The sequence below is a fragment of the Podarcis liolepis genome, assembly GCF_965112155.1.
Source record: "Podarcis liolepis genome assembly, chromosome: 1".
In the NCBI taxonomy this organism is placed as follows: Eukaryota; Metazoa; Chordata; class Lepidosauria; order Squamata; family Lacertidae; genus Podarcis; species Podarcis liolepis.
Genome location: NC_139554.1, coordinates 57,701,996 through 57,721,898, shown reverse-complemented (window position 1 = coordinate 57,721,898; position 19,903 = coordinate 57,701,996). Strand labels below are relative to the sequence as shown.

The 19,903-nt window shown below is 45.1% G+C and overlaps 1 protein-coding gene and 1 long non-coding RNA gene across 10 annotated transcripts in view; one reads left to right on the top strand and one right to left on the bottom strand.

Annotated features, from left to right (window-relative positions):
* Positions 1-2,965: 2,965 nt before the first annotated feature.
* LOC310689238 lies at positions 2,966-8,095 on the bottom strand. Its single transcript, XR_014517417.1, has 3 exons — positions 6,018-8,095; positions 5,282-5,656; positions 2,966-4,040 (listed from the first exon to the last, which is right to left on the bottom strand). It is a non-coding gene; the product is annotated as an uncharacterized lncRNA (long non-coding RNA).
* The window catches only part of CAPRIN1 (cell cycle associated protein 1), a gene marked incomplete at its 5' end in the record, with an annotated part of 35,576 nt that continues 22,638 nt past the window's right edge, over positions 6,966-19,903 (top strand). For 5 of the 9 annotated variants that reach the window (XM_083463953.1, XM_083463949.1, XM_083463954.1 and 2 more), the window contains 2 exons: positions 6,966-7,215; positions 7,728-7,980. In XM_083463953.1, the coding sequence (XP_083320079.1) occupies positions 7,735-7,980 (246 nt within the window). Of the gene's footprint in view, positions 7,216-7,727; positions 7,981-19,903 lie in introns of those variants that run through there. The other 4 variants (XR_014516729.1, XR_014516730.1, XM_083463952.1 and 1 more) reach the window with 1 other exon arrangement.

The following is a 19,903-nucleotide window of genomic DNA, read 5'->3' as shown; positions in this document are numbered from 1 at the left end:
ATGTGGGTTACACTGGACATCATCATGCTGTCGTTCAGAAAAGTAGTCACAAAGATGTAATATTCCTTTATTTCTGTGAAAATGTGTGTGCTCTAGATCATCACATTTTAACTGGGCCATTTTATCTGATGTACCTGTTTCAACTTTACTATTACAACTAATTTCGTGGAAGTGGTTAATTTTTCTGTTTCTGATGAAACTTTGTCATGTGAAAGAGGCTATGTGAGGTTGACAATTGTAAATGCGTAAGCGGGTCTAAGATAAGCAGGTCAGTAAAAACAAAGGCACAAGACCTAGACTTCAATGTGTTATGTTCTCATCTGAGTGCACAAGGATTTACACATGTCAACATTAATTATTTTGTTACAATGGGAAAGTTGGGGGCATTTTAAGCTGATACTGCAAGGAAGGTGCTGGCAAGTGTGCCAACTACATGTCTTCTCATTCATCACAGGTTTCTTTCCCACTTGACACAATCACTGTCAAAGGTATGAATTGCTTGCACCTCAAATACACCATTATCACAATACTTCGGTGTAGATTGCATGTGTAAAAATGGACCCAAGAACTGGCATCCAGGGCAAACCCTTGTAATATTAAGGGTTTGCAGTAAGGAGCTTGCCTTTTCTTTCAAGAAATGTGGCAACAAAACTTTTAAATAAAGCATTTTAAAACTAAAAAAAAACAAAAAACACCCTTCCTTGTTAAGATAATTTGTAATGTTTGGCCATCCGGAACGTGAATAATTAAATGTTTGGAATAGAAAAAAAATGCTTGGAATAATTAAAAGTGCAATTTCTGCTGGAATAAAACAATAATAATAGAATGGTCTGGAAAGGTGTGTTCCTGAGAACAGCAGCAAATTCTTATAGTGTCCAAAATACCACCTTAACTAAGTTTTCATAATAAAATTACATTCAAGTTTCATCCTCTGAGGATTAAAAGCTTGACAGTTTTGTAAATAAACAAGAATTATAATTAGGTCCTGTATGTTAAAACATTAATGCACCAGCAAGCAAGAGCAATAAAATATTCAAAGGCAATCCATTGAGAAAGATATAGAGGCACACATGGCACAGTAGTCAAGGAACTAGGAAGCTTAATCTCACAGTCGGATACTATATAAGGCTGAAGTTGGTTCCTAGTTTTCATTTCATTGATTTGAAGTGGCCAGATCTTGAGCAGCTACATGAACAGCTTGAGTAAGAATGCAGTCCCAAGTCATGTTTCATTTATTTAATGCATTTTTTGAGAGCTACAGTTATTTGCATGTATGCAACAGAAACAACAATAAACAAATAAAACTCTGGATCAGAGAAAAGGCCCAATGCTACAATGGCATGAACTAACATATTATTCTCTGTCACTATGGCTGTAAAATAGAAGGCAATCACTGTAACCACATTCATCAAACTGAGGGACTTAAAGCATCATGAACAACATTAACTAATTATAATTTCAAAGACACTTGAATAATTAATAGTCTTTCTAAATTGTTGCAAATTGGGCTGGAGGTGTCTTTGTACTGCCAAGTCTTTATGAAAAATAAAACTACTCCATTCTGCCTCCCACCCCCAAAAAGGGCCTGTTTTGTTTGTTTGTTGATGATGCAGATTTGATCCCTAAATTCCTCTGCAATGGCATTTTGCAAAGTTTATTGTACTAGAGATCTATAGAGTCCTATTGCTCTTCCACAACCATGTTACCACAAGCCTGGCAGCTAACATATTTATTTAAGTCCTAAAATACTATGTTTCCCCATGCAACTCAGACAGTTGAAGAAGCATTAATTTTGGTGTTTTAAGAACTGTTTCCCAAGTTACATTTATTTCCTTGAGTACCTCATCCAAAATCTCATGACATGTGGCACTCCCCATTGACCACAAGTCTCCAACAGCCAGGAGACACTGATAGGCATGCCGGGTACAACCTCACTGGAGTATAATGCTTTTAATTTATCTTCTCTCATGTATGCAGAAACAGATATAAGCAGGTTCATGTTCCAGATGCTATTCCATTAACTTGGTACAATCTCCTCCCCCAAAGCGCCCTAAAACTAGCCATTTCTCCAGTTGTATCTTCTGTTAATGCAGAGTATAACTTTAAACTAAACTCATCTGCCACGCCCCAAATCAAGGCCTCAAAGCTTACTCCTTAAAACCCCATCGGAAAGAAAATAACTGATCTGATGAACAGTAAGGCAGTTGACTTGGACATTGGCCAATATATCTCTGAACTGTTCTTCCATAAGTGGACAGATATTGACGGTGATATAGCTATCACACATAACTAACACTTCGTGGAAGGTTTACCTTTTGAACATAGCTATTCTGCCTAAAAGGGCCAACTATAAGCTTCTTCAAGCTTTACTTTCCTAATTCTTTTGAGCACTGGGTACAGTTGATGGCAGGTAGCTAGAATGGTGCTGCTTTTCCACCAGTTTAAAGCACTACTGGTTTTGTGGGGATTCTGCTACAGCAGCTAGACCAACCTAGACCTGGTAAACCAAAAGACAAAATAAACCTCATCCTCACTCAAGCTGCAAATGTTTCAAATGTGATGAAGGATCTACTGCTCCACTGACTCCAGCCAAGGTTAGAATTGTTCTGCTACAGGTATTTAAGGCTTATAAACCTCTGCACCTCATCATAAGCTTTGAGTCATCCCAAATCACATACCAGTATCTGGGAAACTGTACTCTTTAGGATGCTCTAGCACTATTTCTGGCCTAAGCACTGGTTTCACACAACACACTGAGGAATAAGCAGCTACAGGTGTTACAGTTAAAAGGGTCAGGCCACCTGACTTACATTCCTGTGCATGCCCCGTACAGGAGCATACCCAATAAGATTTCTGAACACTGTATTCAGCCCAATGCAGTGGCATAGTGTGGGTTACTGGCACCTGGGGCGGGGCAAGTGTTGCACCCCTCTGGTGAACTGGACATTTTTTGGACGATGTACCAGGGGTCACATGCAGAGCCCATGCAGAAGATGGATGGAGCCTGATTCCAACAGGCTCCTTGACTGCTGCCTCCATCCACCTGCTCATTAGATATGCCTCAGCTGCTAGGGCTCTGTGCCTGTCATGGGGGCGCCTGATTGCACCCCCTCAAAAATGTGCATCCAGGGCAATAGCTCCCCTGGCCCAATGCTCTGTGAAACATGCTTTCAAATGTGATGCTTTCCATGCAGTCATGGCTAATAAATCTATGACTGGGGGCTTAATATACATTTCTGGTTTTTTGTTTTTTTTTAATCATAATCAAATTTATATGATCCAAGCGAAATCTGGAGAAACTGTTTGCTTGCCTCATAATGGGAAAATGTGGAAATATTTCTTGACTCCTAAAGGCAAACAAGATTTTAGGAATCTTACCTAATTCCAATGCCTTCAAAGCTCTATCCACACACACATTAAATACTTTTAATTTAAATATATGGTATTTAAGAAGGGCACATGCTGAGGATGTCTGGTTTCAACTATGTACCTCCGAATGTAACTGGAGGAGCAGCTTGTTCCAAGAGTCTTGTTAGTTCAGAATTTGCATAGTAAGCACACATTGCTAGAACACACATAAAAAAGCCCATCTACTGCAATTGTTAGAAATAACTTTGTGAGGGAGGCAGTCTATTGCACCCTGCATTTTTTTGTATCTGAGCTGTCTCACAAAATCTTTAAAGCATTGCTTCCTTGCAAACAGCTGCTTTCTAACAGTTTCTACAGTTTCAACTCTCTTCTTCCCTTGCCTCTATACTTGCCACGGCTCTTGGAACATCGCTGTAGAACTGCTTCACAACTGCAGAAAAGATCTCTATGTAATTTTACGATTAAAAAGTAGAAGAATAAAACAACCTGTACATTTGCAAACTTGTATTCACAATGTTTGGAACGATGGTACCCTGATGTGGATAAAGAACCAGCAAGTTCTCTCAAATGGGTGTTGCTACAGTTTTAAGAGAGGTGGAATATATTTTGTGGCTGGCCCAAGAGTGGCAGATATTTAGTCAGAGCTCTCCTGACCTGCCAGTGTATCAAACCTACAGTGGTACCCCGCAAGACGAACGCCTCGCAAGACGGAAAACCCGCTAGACGAAAGGGTTTTCCGTTTTGGAGGCGCTTCGCAAAACGAATTTCCCTATGGGCTTGCTTCGCAAGACGAAAGCCCATAGGGAAATCAACGGGGACCTCTTTTAAATGCTAGCGGTGGGGAGCAAAGCCTTTCCCCCCCCCGGCCTTCAGAAGAGGTCCAGGAAGGCTGGCGGGGCCGAAAGGCTTTGCTCCCCAGCGCCAGCATTTTAAAAGCAGTCCGGGATAGCAGGGAAGCGCTTCCCGCTATCCCGGACGGCTTTTGAAGGCAGGAGAGGCATGCCGGCAAGTCTCGGCCAGCAGCGGCAGCGCTGCCGCTGCTGGCGGAGCGCTCCGCGAAGCCTGGGCGCGCTAATGTCAGCGCGCGCAGGCTTCTGCAGGCGGGCAAGTCTCGGCCAGCAGCGGCAGCGTTGCCGCTGCTGGCGGAGCGCTCCGCGAAGCCTGGGCGCGCTAATGTTAGCGCGCGCAGGCTTCGGCGGGCGGGCAAGTCTCGGCCAGCAGCGGCAGCGTTGCCGCTGCTGGCGGAGCGCTCCGCGAAGCCTGGGCGCGCTAATGTCAGCGCGCGCAGGCTTCGGCAGGCGGGCAAGTCTCCGCCAGCAGCGGCAGCGTTGCCGCTGCTGGCGGAGCGCTCCGCGAAGCCTGGGCACGCTAATGTCAGCGCGCGCAGGCTTCGGCAGGCGGGCAAGTCTCCGCCAGCAGCGGCAGCGCTGCCGCTGCTGGCGGAGCGCTCCGCGAAGCCTGGGCGCACTAATGTCAGCGCGCGCAGGCTTCGGCAGGCGGGCAGAGGTCCGCGAAGCCTTGGCCGGACAGCTTTTGAAGGCAGGCGGGGGGAGCAAAGACTTTCGCCCCCGCCAGCCTTCAGAAGAGGTCCAGGACCTCTTCTGAAGGCTGGCGGGGGGCAAAAGTCTTTGTCCCCCCTGCCTGCCTTCCCAGGGGCTTTTAAATCGCCCCGGACAGCGGAGAAGCCCTCCGCTGTCCCGGGTTTTTTTAAAATGCCCTTGTCGTCCCCCCCCAGCCTTCAGAAGAGGTCGGGGGACAGACTGTCCCCGGACCTGGTCTGAAGTCGGTTTCCCTAGGAACGCATTAATTGATTTTCAATGCATTCCTATGGGAAACCGTGCATCGCAAGACGAAAAACTCGCAAGAAGAAGAAACTTGCGGAACGAATTAATTTCGTCTTGCGAGGCACCACTGTATTTCTTGCTTTCTCAATGGACTTATTATTTAAGATCAAGGGATGTCAAAGCAACTCTAGGGAAACACAGCTATTGTGTTTGCCTGTGCATGTGCAGGTTGCAACCTGAATAGCAGGGTGTGTCGTCACAGTATGGGTGTTTCTACAGCTCAGTTCCTTCACTGCACGACTTAAAAATCCTGGTCATTTTCCTGCCTAGAAGGCATATTTTTATTCACTTAATTTATTTTACTACTGAACCTGAACACAACTTCTTGGAAAAAACTTTTGGGCCCTTCTCTATGGATCTGGTGACTACACCGAGTTGCAACAGGCCACCAAAAAGAATACTCCTATAAAGCCTTTTGTAAAACAAATAATTATCCACTATCACTTTAGATAAGGGACGCGGGTGGCGCTGTGGGTTAAACCACAGAGCCTAGGACTTGCCGATCAGAAGGTCGGCGGTTCGAATCCCTGCAACAGGGTGAGCTCCCGATGCTCGGTCCCTGTTCCTGCCAACCTAGCATTTCGAAAGCACATCAAAGTGCAATTAGATAAATAGGTACTGCTCTGGCGGGAAGGTAAATGGCGTTTCCGTGCGCTGCTCTGGTTCGCCAGAAGCGGCTTAGTCATGCTGGCCGCATGACCTGGAAGCTGTACGCCGGCTCCCTCGGCCAATAAAGCAAGATGAGCGCCACAACCCCAGAGTTGGCCACGACTGGACCTAATGGTCAGGGGTCCTTTTTATCACCTTAGATAATTTTCCTGCAATATTACGGTATTTATTTCATCATTTATCAAAAACAAGTGTACCAGTTCCCAAATATTCGGAATTTGAAACCTTGATTAGGCACCTCGGCCTACACAAGTAGCATCTCCCTCCACACCGACCGTAAATCCTGCTGGTTTTATTAATACATTAACCATCCCTTCTCCAAAGTCCAAAGGGCAATGTTTTGAAAAAAGCCCAACAACAACTCTAGCTATAAGGGTTTTACTAAGGCAGCCACTTACCCAGGATACATAAATTTATGTCCAGTTACCATGGCCATACCTATGTTGAAAATTCAACACCGCTAGAGATTTTCCAGTACACTTAATCACTGTTCCGAAATGGGTGCCACACTTTTCCCCAGAGGACCAAGGAGGCTTAGGTTAATACTGAATATGTTCCAAGTGCCAACACAAACAACCGCCTTCGCTTTCTAGTAAGCAACCCACAAAAAAACTTGCAAAACAGTCGCCAAGTAAATACCTGGCGAGCAGCTGCTGCCCAGCCAGTGACAGAAATCAGCGTCTTATTGATTTTTAATGACGCGTGTCTAAACCTGCAGATTCAATTTCACGTGGGAATGCAGCGCTTTCAGAGAGGCCCGCCTCCCCGCCATCTAAGGGCTCGGACGTAACACGCCCCAAAAAAGAGCAGATTCGCCGCCCAGCCCGGCCGGGAACTTTCAAGGCGAGGGCAAGCATCTCACTGCGCCTCACCATTGTGCTCCTCCGCTTTGGCGCCTGAAAGACCGGCGTCATAATATTCAGGCTCTCGCGAAGGCACACTCGGGAGACCGGCGTGAGCTGCTTTAGCCGCTTGCCGATCAGGCGCTCTGCGGAGGCAGCCCTAACGGATGAGGACCCCGCTCTCTCCCTCAGCCCGGTCGCTCGCCCCCTCCTTTTTTTGCTCCGCCTCGCCCCACCCCTCGCGTGCGCGTGCGCTCTTCGCCTTCCCTCCCTCCTCTTTCTCTTTCCCCTCCGTATCTCGGCGCAGAGGTAACAAGGAGGAGCGGTGAAAGTGACGGGGCTGGAGTGGGCAGAGGCGGCCGTCCCCCTCCCCCCCCCCTCGCGCGCGCAGGCACACACATTGGGCCGTCCCCTTCTTGCCCTCCCGCGCGCCCTAGGGATACCCATTTCCATTCTCTCTCACACACGTGCGCGCGCACCAAACACACACGGTGAGGAAGCGGGAGCGAGGAGTGAAAGGAGGGACGGACGGACGTGTGTGTGGGGGGGGGGGCTCTGTCGGAGAAAGGATTGAGATAAAGGAGGGGTGGCTCCTCCAAGACTGTTGGGCGGGAGGATGAGGGAACGGCGCTGCGGGAAGGCCGCCGGTCACGTGGGCGGTGCCGAGCACGCGCCCGCGCGAAGGGCTGCCTTTCTTTTTTTCCCCCTCCCTTCCGCTGACGGACCTTACAAGTCAGGTTGCCTTAGAATCGCTGGGCGCGCGCCGACAGGTGCGGTCTGAGTCGCGCGTTCGAGAAAAGGGGGTGGGGAGATAATTAAAAAAAACAGAATAAAAGGATTCCTGGCAGGAGGCGTTTCCTTTCTCCCCCTCCCCTCGCGCGCCGTGTCCCCTCCGGCGGCCCGTCCGTTCGCCCGCTTCCCTTCAAGGGCTGACTCTCGCGCTCTCTCTCTCTCCCCCTCCCTCCCTTTCGAATCCCGTAACGCCGCGCTCTTCTCTCCTCAGTTAAGCGATGCCCTCGGCCACCAGCAGCGCGATGGCGAGCAGCGGCAGCAGCGGCGGCAAAACGGGGAACGAGGCGGCGTCGGTGGCGCCTCCGGCAACGGCAGCCGCGGCAACGGTAGCTGCTGGGGCGGCTCCATCCCAAGCGGCGTCGGCGTCGGTTCCGGGCGGCAGCACGAGTTCGGTGCAGACCGAGGCCATGAAGCAGATTCTGGGCGTCATCGACAAGAAGTTGCGCAACCTGGAGAAGAAAAAGGTGCGGAGGCGCAAATCCCCCCCCCAGCTCTTCTCCCCCCCACCGGCCGATGCCGCTATCTTATCTTGTGGGGCCGGGCGGGAGGCGTAGTCGCATATCGCCGTGCCTTCCCTTCGGGGCCCTGCCGGCCTGCCCCGCCTTTTGTTTCCGCGGCCGAGGGGAGGCGGCGCGGCCTTCTCCCTTTGTTCTTTTTTCCGTCCCGAACGGGACGCATTTGGGGGCCGTTGGAGCCGGGGGCTTAGCTGCCTTTCCAATCCGCCCCCCGCCCTCTCCTTGCTTCCCGCCCGAAGGGAAGCTTTGAAGGCTCGGTGGCGGCCGAACTACGAGCGACCCTCTTTCTCCTCTCTACTCTTCCCGCCTCTCTTTCTCTCCCCCCCCCCCCGGTGCACATGGAGCCGGCCAGGACCCAACATGGCGGCGGCGAGAGGCAGCGGTTCTTCCCAGAGAGGGAGGCTTATTGTGTGAGCGACGGCGGGTGCTGCACAAAGGCCCGGCAGGCTTCCTTCCTGCCAGAGACGCGCAGCCTCCGCTCTCTGTGTGCGCGCAACACCCCACCTCTCCCTCCCCCCGTGCCCTCCCATTTTAGTTACTATTTCTATAATGTCGAAGCCGAGTCGTAGACGCCAGATGAAAACATGCCCTCGCTGCCCCGTTGAAGATGGGTGCGCCCTGGTTAACGGCGACGTTAAAGGGCTCCGGCGTGTATGAAACGCCTCAGGCGGGCTGGCTGCGGCTCTGGCCCTGGGTGACGAGAGCTCAGGCTGCTTTGTTGGGAAGGGTGTCTGTCGCAAAGTCTAGGCCAGGAAGGGAAATCAGCCTCGTGGGCAGCATTTTTAAATTATTGCCACCTAAGGTGCCCTGTGCTCTTTGTCAGAATTGCCTTTGCACCTGGGGCACAGTGAGACTTCCTCTCAAGTTAGCGTGCATTTGATCAAGCTGCACTTTAGAATTGAGTTTTTGGGGGAATACATGATTGGAAGCTGAGACTATGCTGCTGGAATAACCCATTCTAGTGAAAAGCTAGTCTCTTCCTTCCACAAAACTGATACATTGTATGGGTTTATAAAAATACTGGCACTACAGTCCAGAGAATCATTCCAGTTCATCTGCATGTTCAGTGGAACTTAAATGGCATGCCACTTCTAAAGCACCAATGAGTTTGAAAAGCTAAATTATTATAGTTGTGATGGGGGTGATGTGGTAAAAGTTCCACTGGCTGCACAGGAGTCTTAAGGACACCAAGCTCTTTGTATCACGTTAATTTGGTTAATATTAATTAATTTAAACAATGTTTATCCAGCTCTTTAGTAAAAAACGAAAAAAAGAAGCCACCTTCCAGGGTTGCTTCCAAATGTCCCTAGGTGTATGATGTAAAACATCACACAAAAGGGATTGAGGGGGAGGAGGAAGAAAGAAAACCAATTTCTTAAGAGTTCTCGCAATGGCCAGCTGGCATGGAAAGATCAAGTGTTTAAAAAGAGACCAAAATTATCAATGGGCTGGAGGAATTCCCTTGTGAGGAAGGTTAAGATTTATTCATTGACGATGGGGGGGGAGGAGTTTAGAAAAAAACAAGTAGAAAGGGACATTATCGATGAATAGAATTATCCATGGCATGGAGAAAGCAGACAGGGAATGTCTCGTTTTCTCAGTGTTAGAACTTGGGGTAATCAAATGGAGGTGAATTTTAAAGGGTTCAGCACAGAGTATGGAATTTGCTACCACACAAGATGTACCAGTTTAGCTTTAAAAAAGGATCAGGATCATGGTTGCTGGTCATGGTGGTGGCATACTGTTTCAATGATCAGAGGAGCAGTAGGCAGGAAGCAACAAGAGAGGACTGCTGTGTTCATGTGAAAACCAAAATGCTGCCCAGATAGGTCTTTGGCCTTATCTGGTAGGGCTCATGTAATTTTAAACCTGTTTGACATGGGAGTAATTACTGAATTTAGCAGAGTTTACTTCCAAGTAAAGGTGCATGGGAGTGCACCATTGGGTTAAATAGTATATATATTGAACCCAGAATCAAACTTTGGAGTGCAAATCTTTCAAATGAAAATATTTCAGAACCCCATGTGTAAGCATCATATTTCAGGCTTAGGAACTTTTCTGTATTGACTTGTAGGAAGCTCCACATTTATTTTGGTTTTTATGTTCCATTTTTCACTGAAAAAGACAACAAAATGGCATTGAATGTCCAGTACCAAAATTACCAACACATAATAAACAACACAAGCAGTTAAAAGCAGAAGTAATAAACACAAACAAAATGTCCTAAAAACTCAAAACATTATAGAAATGCACAGATTCAGGCAACAATTAAAATATAAAGACTTGTACATAAGAAGACTTAAACAGATCCAACACAGGACTGGGAAAATAAAGATGTATTGATGTGATAGCGGGGAAAGCTCAATAAAAGTGTAGGTGTCCATGCCACTAGGACAAGAGAGTTCCTTAACTGTGACTCAGCTATCACAAAAGCCCTTTCTTTCATACCTGAACAACAGTGAATACTTGCTGGAAGTTGGGTGAGAACAACAAGCAATCCTCTGCTGAACTGAAGACCAGGCAGGTCCCAAGTAGCTCAGGGCTTTATACGTCAGCGGTGGCATCTTAAATGAGGCCTAGTGGCATAAAGGCTGCCAGTGCAGATTCTGCAAGATACTATGTGGCGCTACATCAAAATTCAAGCTGGCACTCTAGAAGTAGCGTTCTGTACCAGCTTCAGTTTCCAAACCCTCTTCAGGGTCTGGCTGGAAACTGCAAAACTGTGGCCAAGCTATTCTGGGCTAGGGAAGGCTGTAACTGGAAAAAGGTCTTCCTGGCCATAGAAGCCATTTGGGCTTCCAGTGACAAATATTGATCAAGGAACATCCTTAAATGACACATGTTGGAGAGAAGTATAGATTAGATGGCCTAAGACCGCTTACTACAACCTGGTGCCTTCCAAATATTTTTGGACTGCAGCCCTCTCATCCAGTGTATTTCAGTTAGGGATAGGCATTGTAGGAGAAGCAAACCTGTGACCGTAACTGAAGATGAGAGGTTGGGTATGGTGCATTTCCCAGAACTAGGAGCAGAGGAAGGAACAACCGTGTAGGATTCATTTATTATTGGTCCCTAGTTTTTAATATGTGGCCCGGATTTATGTGAACCATTCACAATTGGATTGTGGTGAGAGGACTGATCTGGTATGTATTATGGAAGGTTGGGTACTTGTTACAGCACCAGGCCAGACTGGGGGGAGTGGGTGCTGCCATTATCCACATAAGTACCATCTCCTTTACCAGAAAACCTCTTGACATTTGGGTGTGCTTAGAAGGTTTGCACCTGGTGTTGTCCCGGAAAGACAGATTGGTGATGCTGCTGGTATATTGACCTCCCTGCTGGCCAGTCGCTTCCCTGACAAAGATGTTCTCTAGCATGGTGTTGGAGGACCCCAGGACAATAGACCTGAGCAATTTCAGTACCCACATGGCTGTTGCTAGAGGGCCAGCTTGGGACTTCATGGCTTCTATGACAACCATGGAGGAGTCTTAGATGTCATCAGTTTAACACCCTGGGCAGGGCACATGCTTGATGCAGTTTTTACCTTGAGTGATAGACTGAAGGTACGGGGGTAAAATGCACTCCCTGGCCATGGACAGATAATTCTCAGGTAAAGTTTGGCAAAATGGTGGCAATTCTCCCTGGCAAAGATGGTGGGCCTGTTTGAATGGCCACCCTTGGAGTCTGATGAAACCTCCTGGGTTCCTGAACACACTGGGGGTTTTCTAGTAGAGAAATCTGCTGAGCCTGTCAAATTTCTGGTCTTTTCTATAGATGTTGAAATATTATGGCTGTTTGGTTGATACAATTGGTCCTAAGCATCCTTTCTGGTGTTGCAGAGCCCAACTGGCTCCTTGGTATTCTGGAGAGCTACAGGCAATGAAATGAGTTGGACAAAAGACTAGAGCCCAGATGGTACACGACATAGTCTGAAGCCCACCAACAGTGGTTAGTGAACATAATTGTGCCTACCATGTGGCAGCACAGGTGGCAAAGAATGCATATTTCACAGCTTCCATTACATCTAGTAGCTGTTTGGTAGAGCTATTTCAGATCGTCCAAAGGTTGCTGACTCCCACTGTGGGGGAAGAACCTCTGGAGCATTCAGGGAGCTGCTGTGAGCAACTTGCTGCACACTTTGAGGATAAAGTTAGTTTACTTCAGAGTGACCTTGACACTGCTTTTGTTGCACTTGTAGTCAAAGTAGCCAATGCCAGAGTCTGTGATCTTTGTGGAATTGGTTTTAGTTTATGCAGCCATATAAGGGCAAAGTGCTTGCACCTATACTCTCAACTATGTTCACAACTATGTGCCCACTTGACCACTGTTCCTAAATCTAACAGAGTTTGACTGATTGTGTTCAGGATTTGTTAATTCTTCTCTGTGTCAGAGTGTGGTTCCTGCTGATTCGAAAGGTGTGGTGGGATGACCACTCTCAAGGAAATTAGCCCTGGACCTTTTGGTTTGGAATAACTACCAGCTAGTTGTAAATACCTCTTTTCTAGAAAGTTGGTGGAGAGAGTCCTAGTGGGAAAACTTGAAGACATTCTTAGATGCCACAGATTATTTAGGCCAGTGGCTCCCAATCTTCCCCCATGAAGCATTTGAAAATTGCTGATGTTCTTGACTGATCACTTAATTTTATGCCTGGTGTAGCAATTATAATGTGCTGTGCTAGATGTTTTGTGATTCTTAAATTTTATTACAGACACTCCAAACCACTTGTATGATGCTTGGGAACCCTTGATCTACACCCATTTCAATCTGACTTTAGGCCTGGCCATAACACCAAGTCAGTCTCAGTCCCCCTTATGGATGACTTTTATCAACAATGGGACAAGCGGAGTGCAGCTGTACTCCTGTTTCTTGATCTGCGCAGCTTTTGATAACCTCCAGAGTGAGCATGGGAGAGTGCTTTTCTGCTCTGGCATTTGCACTGTGGGGTGCTGCAGGGCTGTATTTTTAACCCCTGTGCTATTTAATATCTCTAGAACTGTTGGGAGTGGTCATTAGGAGTTTTGTGGCAAGATGTTACCAGTATACTGATGACACTCAGCTCCATTTATCTGAAGCTGGAGGCTTTGGACCAGTGCCTGAATGCAGTACTTGATATACTTTATGAAAGTGCAGATTATAAATAGTTAAATAAATTATTTTTTAAAAAACACATTGAGATGTATGAGGGAAATTAAGCTGAGCTTAAATCCTGGCAAGACTCTGGATGTGTGGATCCCATGTCCAAGAAACTGGCCAATTGCCTGTTCTGGATGGGGTTGTATACCCCAGCTTTGTCACTGGAGACATATGTAGCCTTGGTGGTTAGGGGTGTGTTTTACCAGCTTTGGCTACCTGCCCCATTTCTCCAGCGCCGGTAGAACTTGACAGAACACAACTGCGGATGAAAATTCTGGTACAAATTATAGATAATTATACTTTTAAGTCTTTAAAGATAAATAGTTTACTTTTTGTGTTTATAATTAACCTATAAGGGTACAGTACCTAGTCTGGTGGCTCATCCTGTGACTGCCCTAAGCAAAACCTATACATATTTTGTCAGCTTCTTTTGAGCAGCTTCTCCAGTCTAACCTCCAAATAGATAGTGGAAGGAAAGCACATGGAAGCTTGCCACCAAGGAACTCATGGAATACGTCTCATGTGCCAGCACTGTCACTAACACCTGTGTGCTAGCTCCATGGATAGTGTCCATTATGTTAAAAAAAATGATACAGTATATACTCTAGCATTAGCTATAAATAGCACCTCAATTTAAAACATGGGATCACCTAGGGCTACACAGAACCCTTTTTATAACTTAAAATTTCATATGTTATCTGACATTAAGGAAGGATAGGTGTGGGACCTGAATAAAATCCTTCCTCACCAAGCAGCAGGATTTTCGCACCATGGGTCCTGCAACTAGATTAGAGAGGGGAGCCACACACTGCATTTGTTCACACAATCTTGCTTTTGTGTATGTAATGGTCCCCATCCCCTTAAACTGGGACAGTGCTCTGCCATTTTCTAACATGGTTGACGTGGATATACTGATTTTAAATTGTTGCTAAATCTGGCTCCAAATAGCATCATTAAGTAGGAAGGATTACCTTTTTTATCTGCTGTGTAATCAAATATGGTCCACAATTATTGATTCAGATAATAAATACTTTGCAGGTTGCAAATACAGTGGTACCTCTGGATACAAACGGGATCTGTTCCGGAGCCCCGTTCGCATCCAGAAGCGAACGCAACCCGCAACTGCGTGTGTGCGTGGGTCTCGATTCGCCGCTTCCGCACATGCGCGCAATGTCATTTGACTGCGTATGTGCAAACGGTGAAACCCAGAAGTAATGCATTGTTATTTCTGGGTCGCCGTGGAGTGCAACCTGAAAGCGCTCAACCTGAAGCACATTTAACCTGAGGTATGACTGTATTTTATTTTATTTTAAATTTCTATGTTAAAATTGATAATTTCCTTTTCATTTATAAATAGGTTGCATTCATGCTAAAATAGAATTTAGAAGTAAGCACAGCAGTTTTCGGTGTCTTTGATTGCATCGGGTCAAGTGAAAAGATAGTATTTGTTAAAGGTGTAAAAGTTAATGTGAAGGAAGTAGAAGGCTTTATTTGGAATAGAAAGTGAAAATAACTTTTTTTCAATGTTAAAGCTAGCTAAGGATGTTTTGGAGAACTATTTCACACAAAGTTAAACTGCACTGTGAAAAATGTAGGCAAGCTGTTTCCTATTGGAACATTGTATTCACTCTTAAGGAGATTGTTGTGCCAGATAGCTTTTCAATTTTTTTAAAAAATCTGTTGCTCAGTGAAAAATATAAAAGTTAAATTGTAGTGGTTGTTTAACTCTCTTGTCTATTTGGTGAGTAGATGGTAAAATTGAAAATAGAGTATAATTGAGTATATCTTGCAAGCTTCTGTTCGTATCCATCTTTATGCCTGGATAACACTCATGTGATGTTCAATTAATTTGGTGCCTAAAACTAATATTCTTATGCTTGCTTTATTCTGTATATAAAATTGCTCCTTGATAGTTACGTTGATGACTTAGCTTTGATTCCAGTTGAACTCTTTGGTTGAAAGGTTTGAGAGTAGTAAACAGTTGTATAAAGGCAACATTTTCAAGCTTTATATTGTGCATTTATAATGAATATTTTTACCCCCATCTTTCTATGAATTATACTAAAGGTGGTAATAATAAATACAAAAATAAAGACAATACTAATGCACTAGCAAAAATACAAGCAACTGGGATTAATAGACTATAGCAGCTGTAAGAAAAGAGCAGATAAAATATTAACAGTAGACACAGTGGCAAGATCCCAAGACACATAATCTTACAAACCAAAGCCTGGGATAAGGAAATGAGGTATCTGCTTTTGAAGGGAGAGAATGACACACTTTAGGTGCAGCAGAATGCCCTTTTTCATTTCTACAGCTTGGAAACTGGTGTGATTCAATGAAGCCTCTCTAGAAGATCTGAACAATGGGGGACAAGGACAGGCTATCCACCAAATATCCTTGTTCTAAGTTGTTTAGGACTGCAAAGGTTATGATCAGCACTTCAAATTGTGCCTAGAAATAACATGGAAGCCAGTGTACAGTGGTGCCTCGCAAGACGAAAAGAATTCGTTCTGCAAGTCTTTTCGTCTTGCGATGTTTTTCGTCTTGCGAAGCACGGTCCGTCGCAACTGTGCCTCTTCAAGCGGCTTTTTAAAAAAGCGCAAGACGTTTTCGTCTTGCGAAGCAAGCCCATAGGGATATTCGTCTAGCAAAGCAACGCAAAACTGAAAAACCCTTTCGTCTAGTGAGTTTTTCGTCTTGCGAGGCATTCGTCTTGTGGGGCACCACTGTAGCTATTTTAGCAAGATGATCCCAGCTGTGGGATGAACCAGCTGTGCTTAAAAATCTGGCTGCTGCAGGCTGCACCAACTGAGGCTGCTGGACACTTTTCAGAAGCATGCCTATGTAGAGTGCATTGCAATAGTAAATCTGGATATAGTTTAAGGTGTGTGTCATTGGACACCTCTAGGAATGGGCACACCAGCTAAGATGGTTAAGGCACGCCTGCCAACACCTGACATCTCAGCAAGCTGGATCAAGAAGTACCCTAGACTAGATACCTGAAACTTCAATGGGAATGCAACCCCATGCAAATAGGATGAATTCCTATCATAGATTGGTTTATCTATTGAACAGAAGCACCTCTGTCTTGTATGGATTACGGTTCAGTTTGTTGATCCTAATCCACCTGTTACAGACATTAAACACTGGAATCAAATGGAAAGGAGAGAATTGGGTGTAATCAGCTGTCAAGGCTGGAGTCAGCGACAAAAATGATAAATCACCTGAGGCCAGTGCAGTTTAATATTTATTCAAGGAAACAAACCACAGCTCAGGCCTAGTGGTCTCAGCAACTCTTTCTAGGAGGTCTTGCTCTGATGAAGTAGTTGCGAGGACTAAAGGCCCCTACTTTCCTAGTGTCTACTAAGATGCCTCCTCTCCAGGGTCTTTCCCATGAAGTATCGGGCTGCGTCTGCGCACAACCACCTTCTGCTCTTCCAGTTTCATTTCTCTGCAAGTTCTAGGAGACATGGGGAAGGGGAGCTGGTCGCAGCAGGAGGGGGAGACTCCCTGGATTCTTCATCATTTTATTTCTATAGTTCCTAAAATTCTTCTAAAAGTGGAGCAGCTAGGTGTACTCGTAGTAGGAGAGTAAAATAAATCTACAAGGGTACCTTGGTTTAAGAACAGCTTAGTTTATGAACAACTTGGATTAAGAACACTGCAAACCCAGAAGTAGGTGTTTTGGTTTGTGAACTTTGCCTTGGAAGCAGAACATGTTGAGTGTTCCATTTGTAAATTGAGTCCCCCGCTGCTATGGGAAAGCACGGCTTGGTTTAGAAATGCTTTGGTTTAAGAACGGACTTCTGGAATGGATTAAGTTCGTAAACCAAGGTACCACTGTACTACATTACAGTGGAACCTTGGTTTCGAACTTAATCCACTTCGTAAGTCCATTTGACTCCCGAAACATTCAAAAACCAAGGCACAGCTTCCAATTGGGGCAGGCGCCCTGGAAACAATAGCTGACAGCCGCATTGGACGTTCAGCTTCTGAAAAACGTTCAAAACCTGGAACACTTACTGACGGGTTTTTGCCTTTCGGAAGTCAATTTGTTTGTCAACTAAGCCGATCGAGAACCAAGGTTCCACTGTACAATGGTACCTCGGGTTAAGAACTTAATTCGTTCTGGAGGTCCATTCTTAACCTGAAACTGTTTTTAACCTGAGGTACAACTTTAGCTAATGGGGCCTGCCGCTGCGCCACCACACGATTTCTGTTCTCAACCTGAAGCAAAGTTCTTAACCCAAGGTACTATTTCTGGGTTAGTGGAGTCTGTAACCTAAACCATCTGTAACCCAAGGTACCACTGTACTAGGTTATTGGTCTCATACAGATGTAAAATGTTCACTTTACAGCCATGATTAGGGGATCTTGCTGCAAGCTTGCATGCTTTCTCCAGTCTCTTCCGCAAATGATACTGCATTTGCTGTATTACACATGTGGTGCGGCAAAGTAGTCTACCTGTTCCGTACCTACCTACCCACCTACAAATTCATCCTGCCTTTAATCACAGTCTAGGCGTGAATGAGCACAAAGTACAATTAATAGTACAAACCAGGAGTGTCTTCATAAACAACAGGTTTGTGTGCTATGGTTATTGACACATTTTCAGCTCAGATACCAAGAGCTACTGTAGCATGCCTAGTGAAAGTTAAGCATTTTTCTTTAAATGACAGGCCCTCTGTGCCAGATTGCCTTTGAAACTTTCCAAATAGATTTGCCTTGTGGCATGTTGGGGTGGAGTGGGGTGGAGGAGAGATAGCTGTTGTTCAAAAAGCAGAAGTCCAAAATTTATTACATGTTCACTTCTCCTGGATTGCAGAAAGGCTAGACCTGGCATCTTGAGAACAATTAGTCTACAAAAAGCACTGAAATGAAGGCACATGGAACACTCATTTTTAGATTATTTGAATTTGTAATCTTGCTGATTAGTTCCCATCGACAATTGAAATTTATTGCCTGATACACTGTTTTTACTACAATAATTTGCAGCAATGCAGAGAGCAAGTCCATTAATAAGAGGGAAATTCAGTGTTTCGTGAGTTCCTATGCAAGAGGTAGAAGTACAGTTCAGTGCCACAATGTATCACAGTTGGCATATGGCACAAGAAGCAGTGAATAAGGACACACAAATAGTTGTGTGTAAACCAGCAGACCATAAAGATACTGAGAATGAGCTTTTGCAAATTATTATACAAAAGTCTGCACAAACAGATTCATTCCTCTGGATTTTGAGTTACCGTATTTTTTGCTCTATAAGACTCACATTTTCCCTCCTAAAAAGTAAGGGGAAATGTGTGTGCGTCTTATGGAGCGAATGCAGGCTGCGCGGCTATCCCAGAAGCCAGAACAGCAAGAGGGATCGCTGCACAGCGATCCCTCTTGCTGTTCTGGCTTCTGAGATTTGGAATATTTTCTTGTTTTCCTCCTCCAAAAACTAGGTGCGTCTTGTGGTCTGGTGCGTCTTATAGAGCAAAAAATACGGCACTTTTCTAATGAAGTGCTATTCTACCGAATCTGAAGACTGGGATCTATGAGTGGAAGAGGCTTCTCATTAGTTAGGGTTGCCAAATGTCAGGACACATCTGAAATACTGCAGCCACAACTTTGTGCAAAACTAAAAAAAAAGCTCAGCATTAAAAATAAATCTGTCTGGATTTTCATTAGTGAAAGGATACAGCACCGTTTTATCAAAACTGGAAGGAGTCATTCAGGACTAGTAAGGCCCATTTGGATATTTCAAGAAAGGAGGTTAATAGTTGAAAAGATTTTGGAATGCGGATAAATATTAACTGGCAGATTATTAAAAGAATGAAACTTGGTTGACAACTTGATCTTCCAGAAGATGGAAGAACAGGCAAAAAGAAGAGCTACTCTAGAGCTGCCCCTTAGGAACAGTGAAAAAATTCATGTATTTTGGTAGATAGAACCTAGTTTAACAATAGTATGTATAAAAAGATTCTAGGGTAGGGATAGCCAATGTAATGCCCCCAAGTGTTGTTGGGACTATAGTTCCTATCAGCTCCAACCAGCATGTCCTGTGGTCGGAGATGATTGGTGTTGGACAATTCAACATCTGGCGAGCACCATGATGGTACGTGGATTAGGATTAGGATCTAGCTAAAAACGAGTCACCAGCACAAAACTGCTGTTTGAAAGGCTAAAACAATTTTACAATGTCCAGATCATGAAAAGTGGTATCCCTATTTTGCCTTTATCAGATCTCATCTGGAATACCAAGTCTGATATTGGGCAGTGCAGTTTAAGAAGGATATTGACAAACTGGAATATGTCCAGAGAAGAGGGATGAATAAGTTGAGGAGTTTGGACACCAAGTCATAGAAGGAATGGTTGAAGAAATTGGGTGAACAAGTGACTGTTTAAGAGGTGATACAAAAATCAAATATTTGAAGGACATTCACATAAAGGATGCAGCAGATTTGTTTCTCTGTCACTCCAAGGAAGTAGAACCTATACCACTAGAATCAAATTAGAAATAAAATATGACTAAAGGATAGAAAGAGCATTTTACATTACTATAGTCTCAGGAGGTGATGGACTCTCCTTTAAGATAAAAGCAGAGGCTGGCTAGCTGCCTATCGGGAATGTTATGGTAATAGATTTTTGCTTTGTCGCGGTTGGACAGGATGACCTTTGATACTTCCTGCAACTCATGATTCTACAGTATACTACCTTAAAGAAAAGAACTAGATGACAATATTTCTTACTCAAA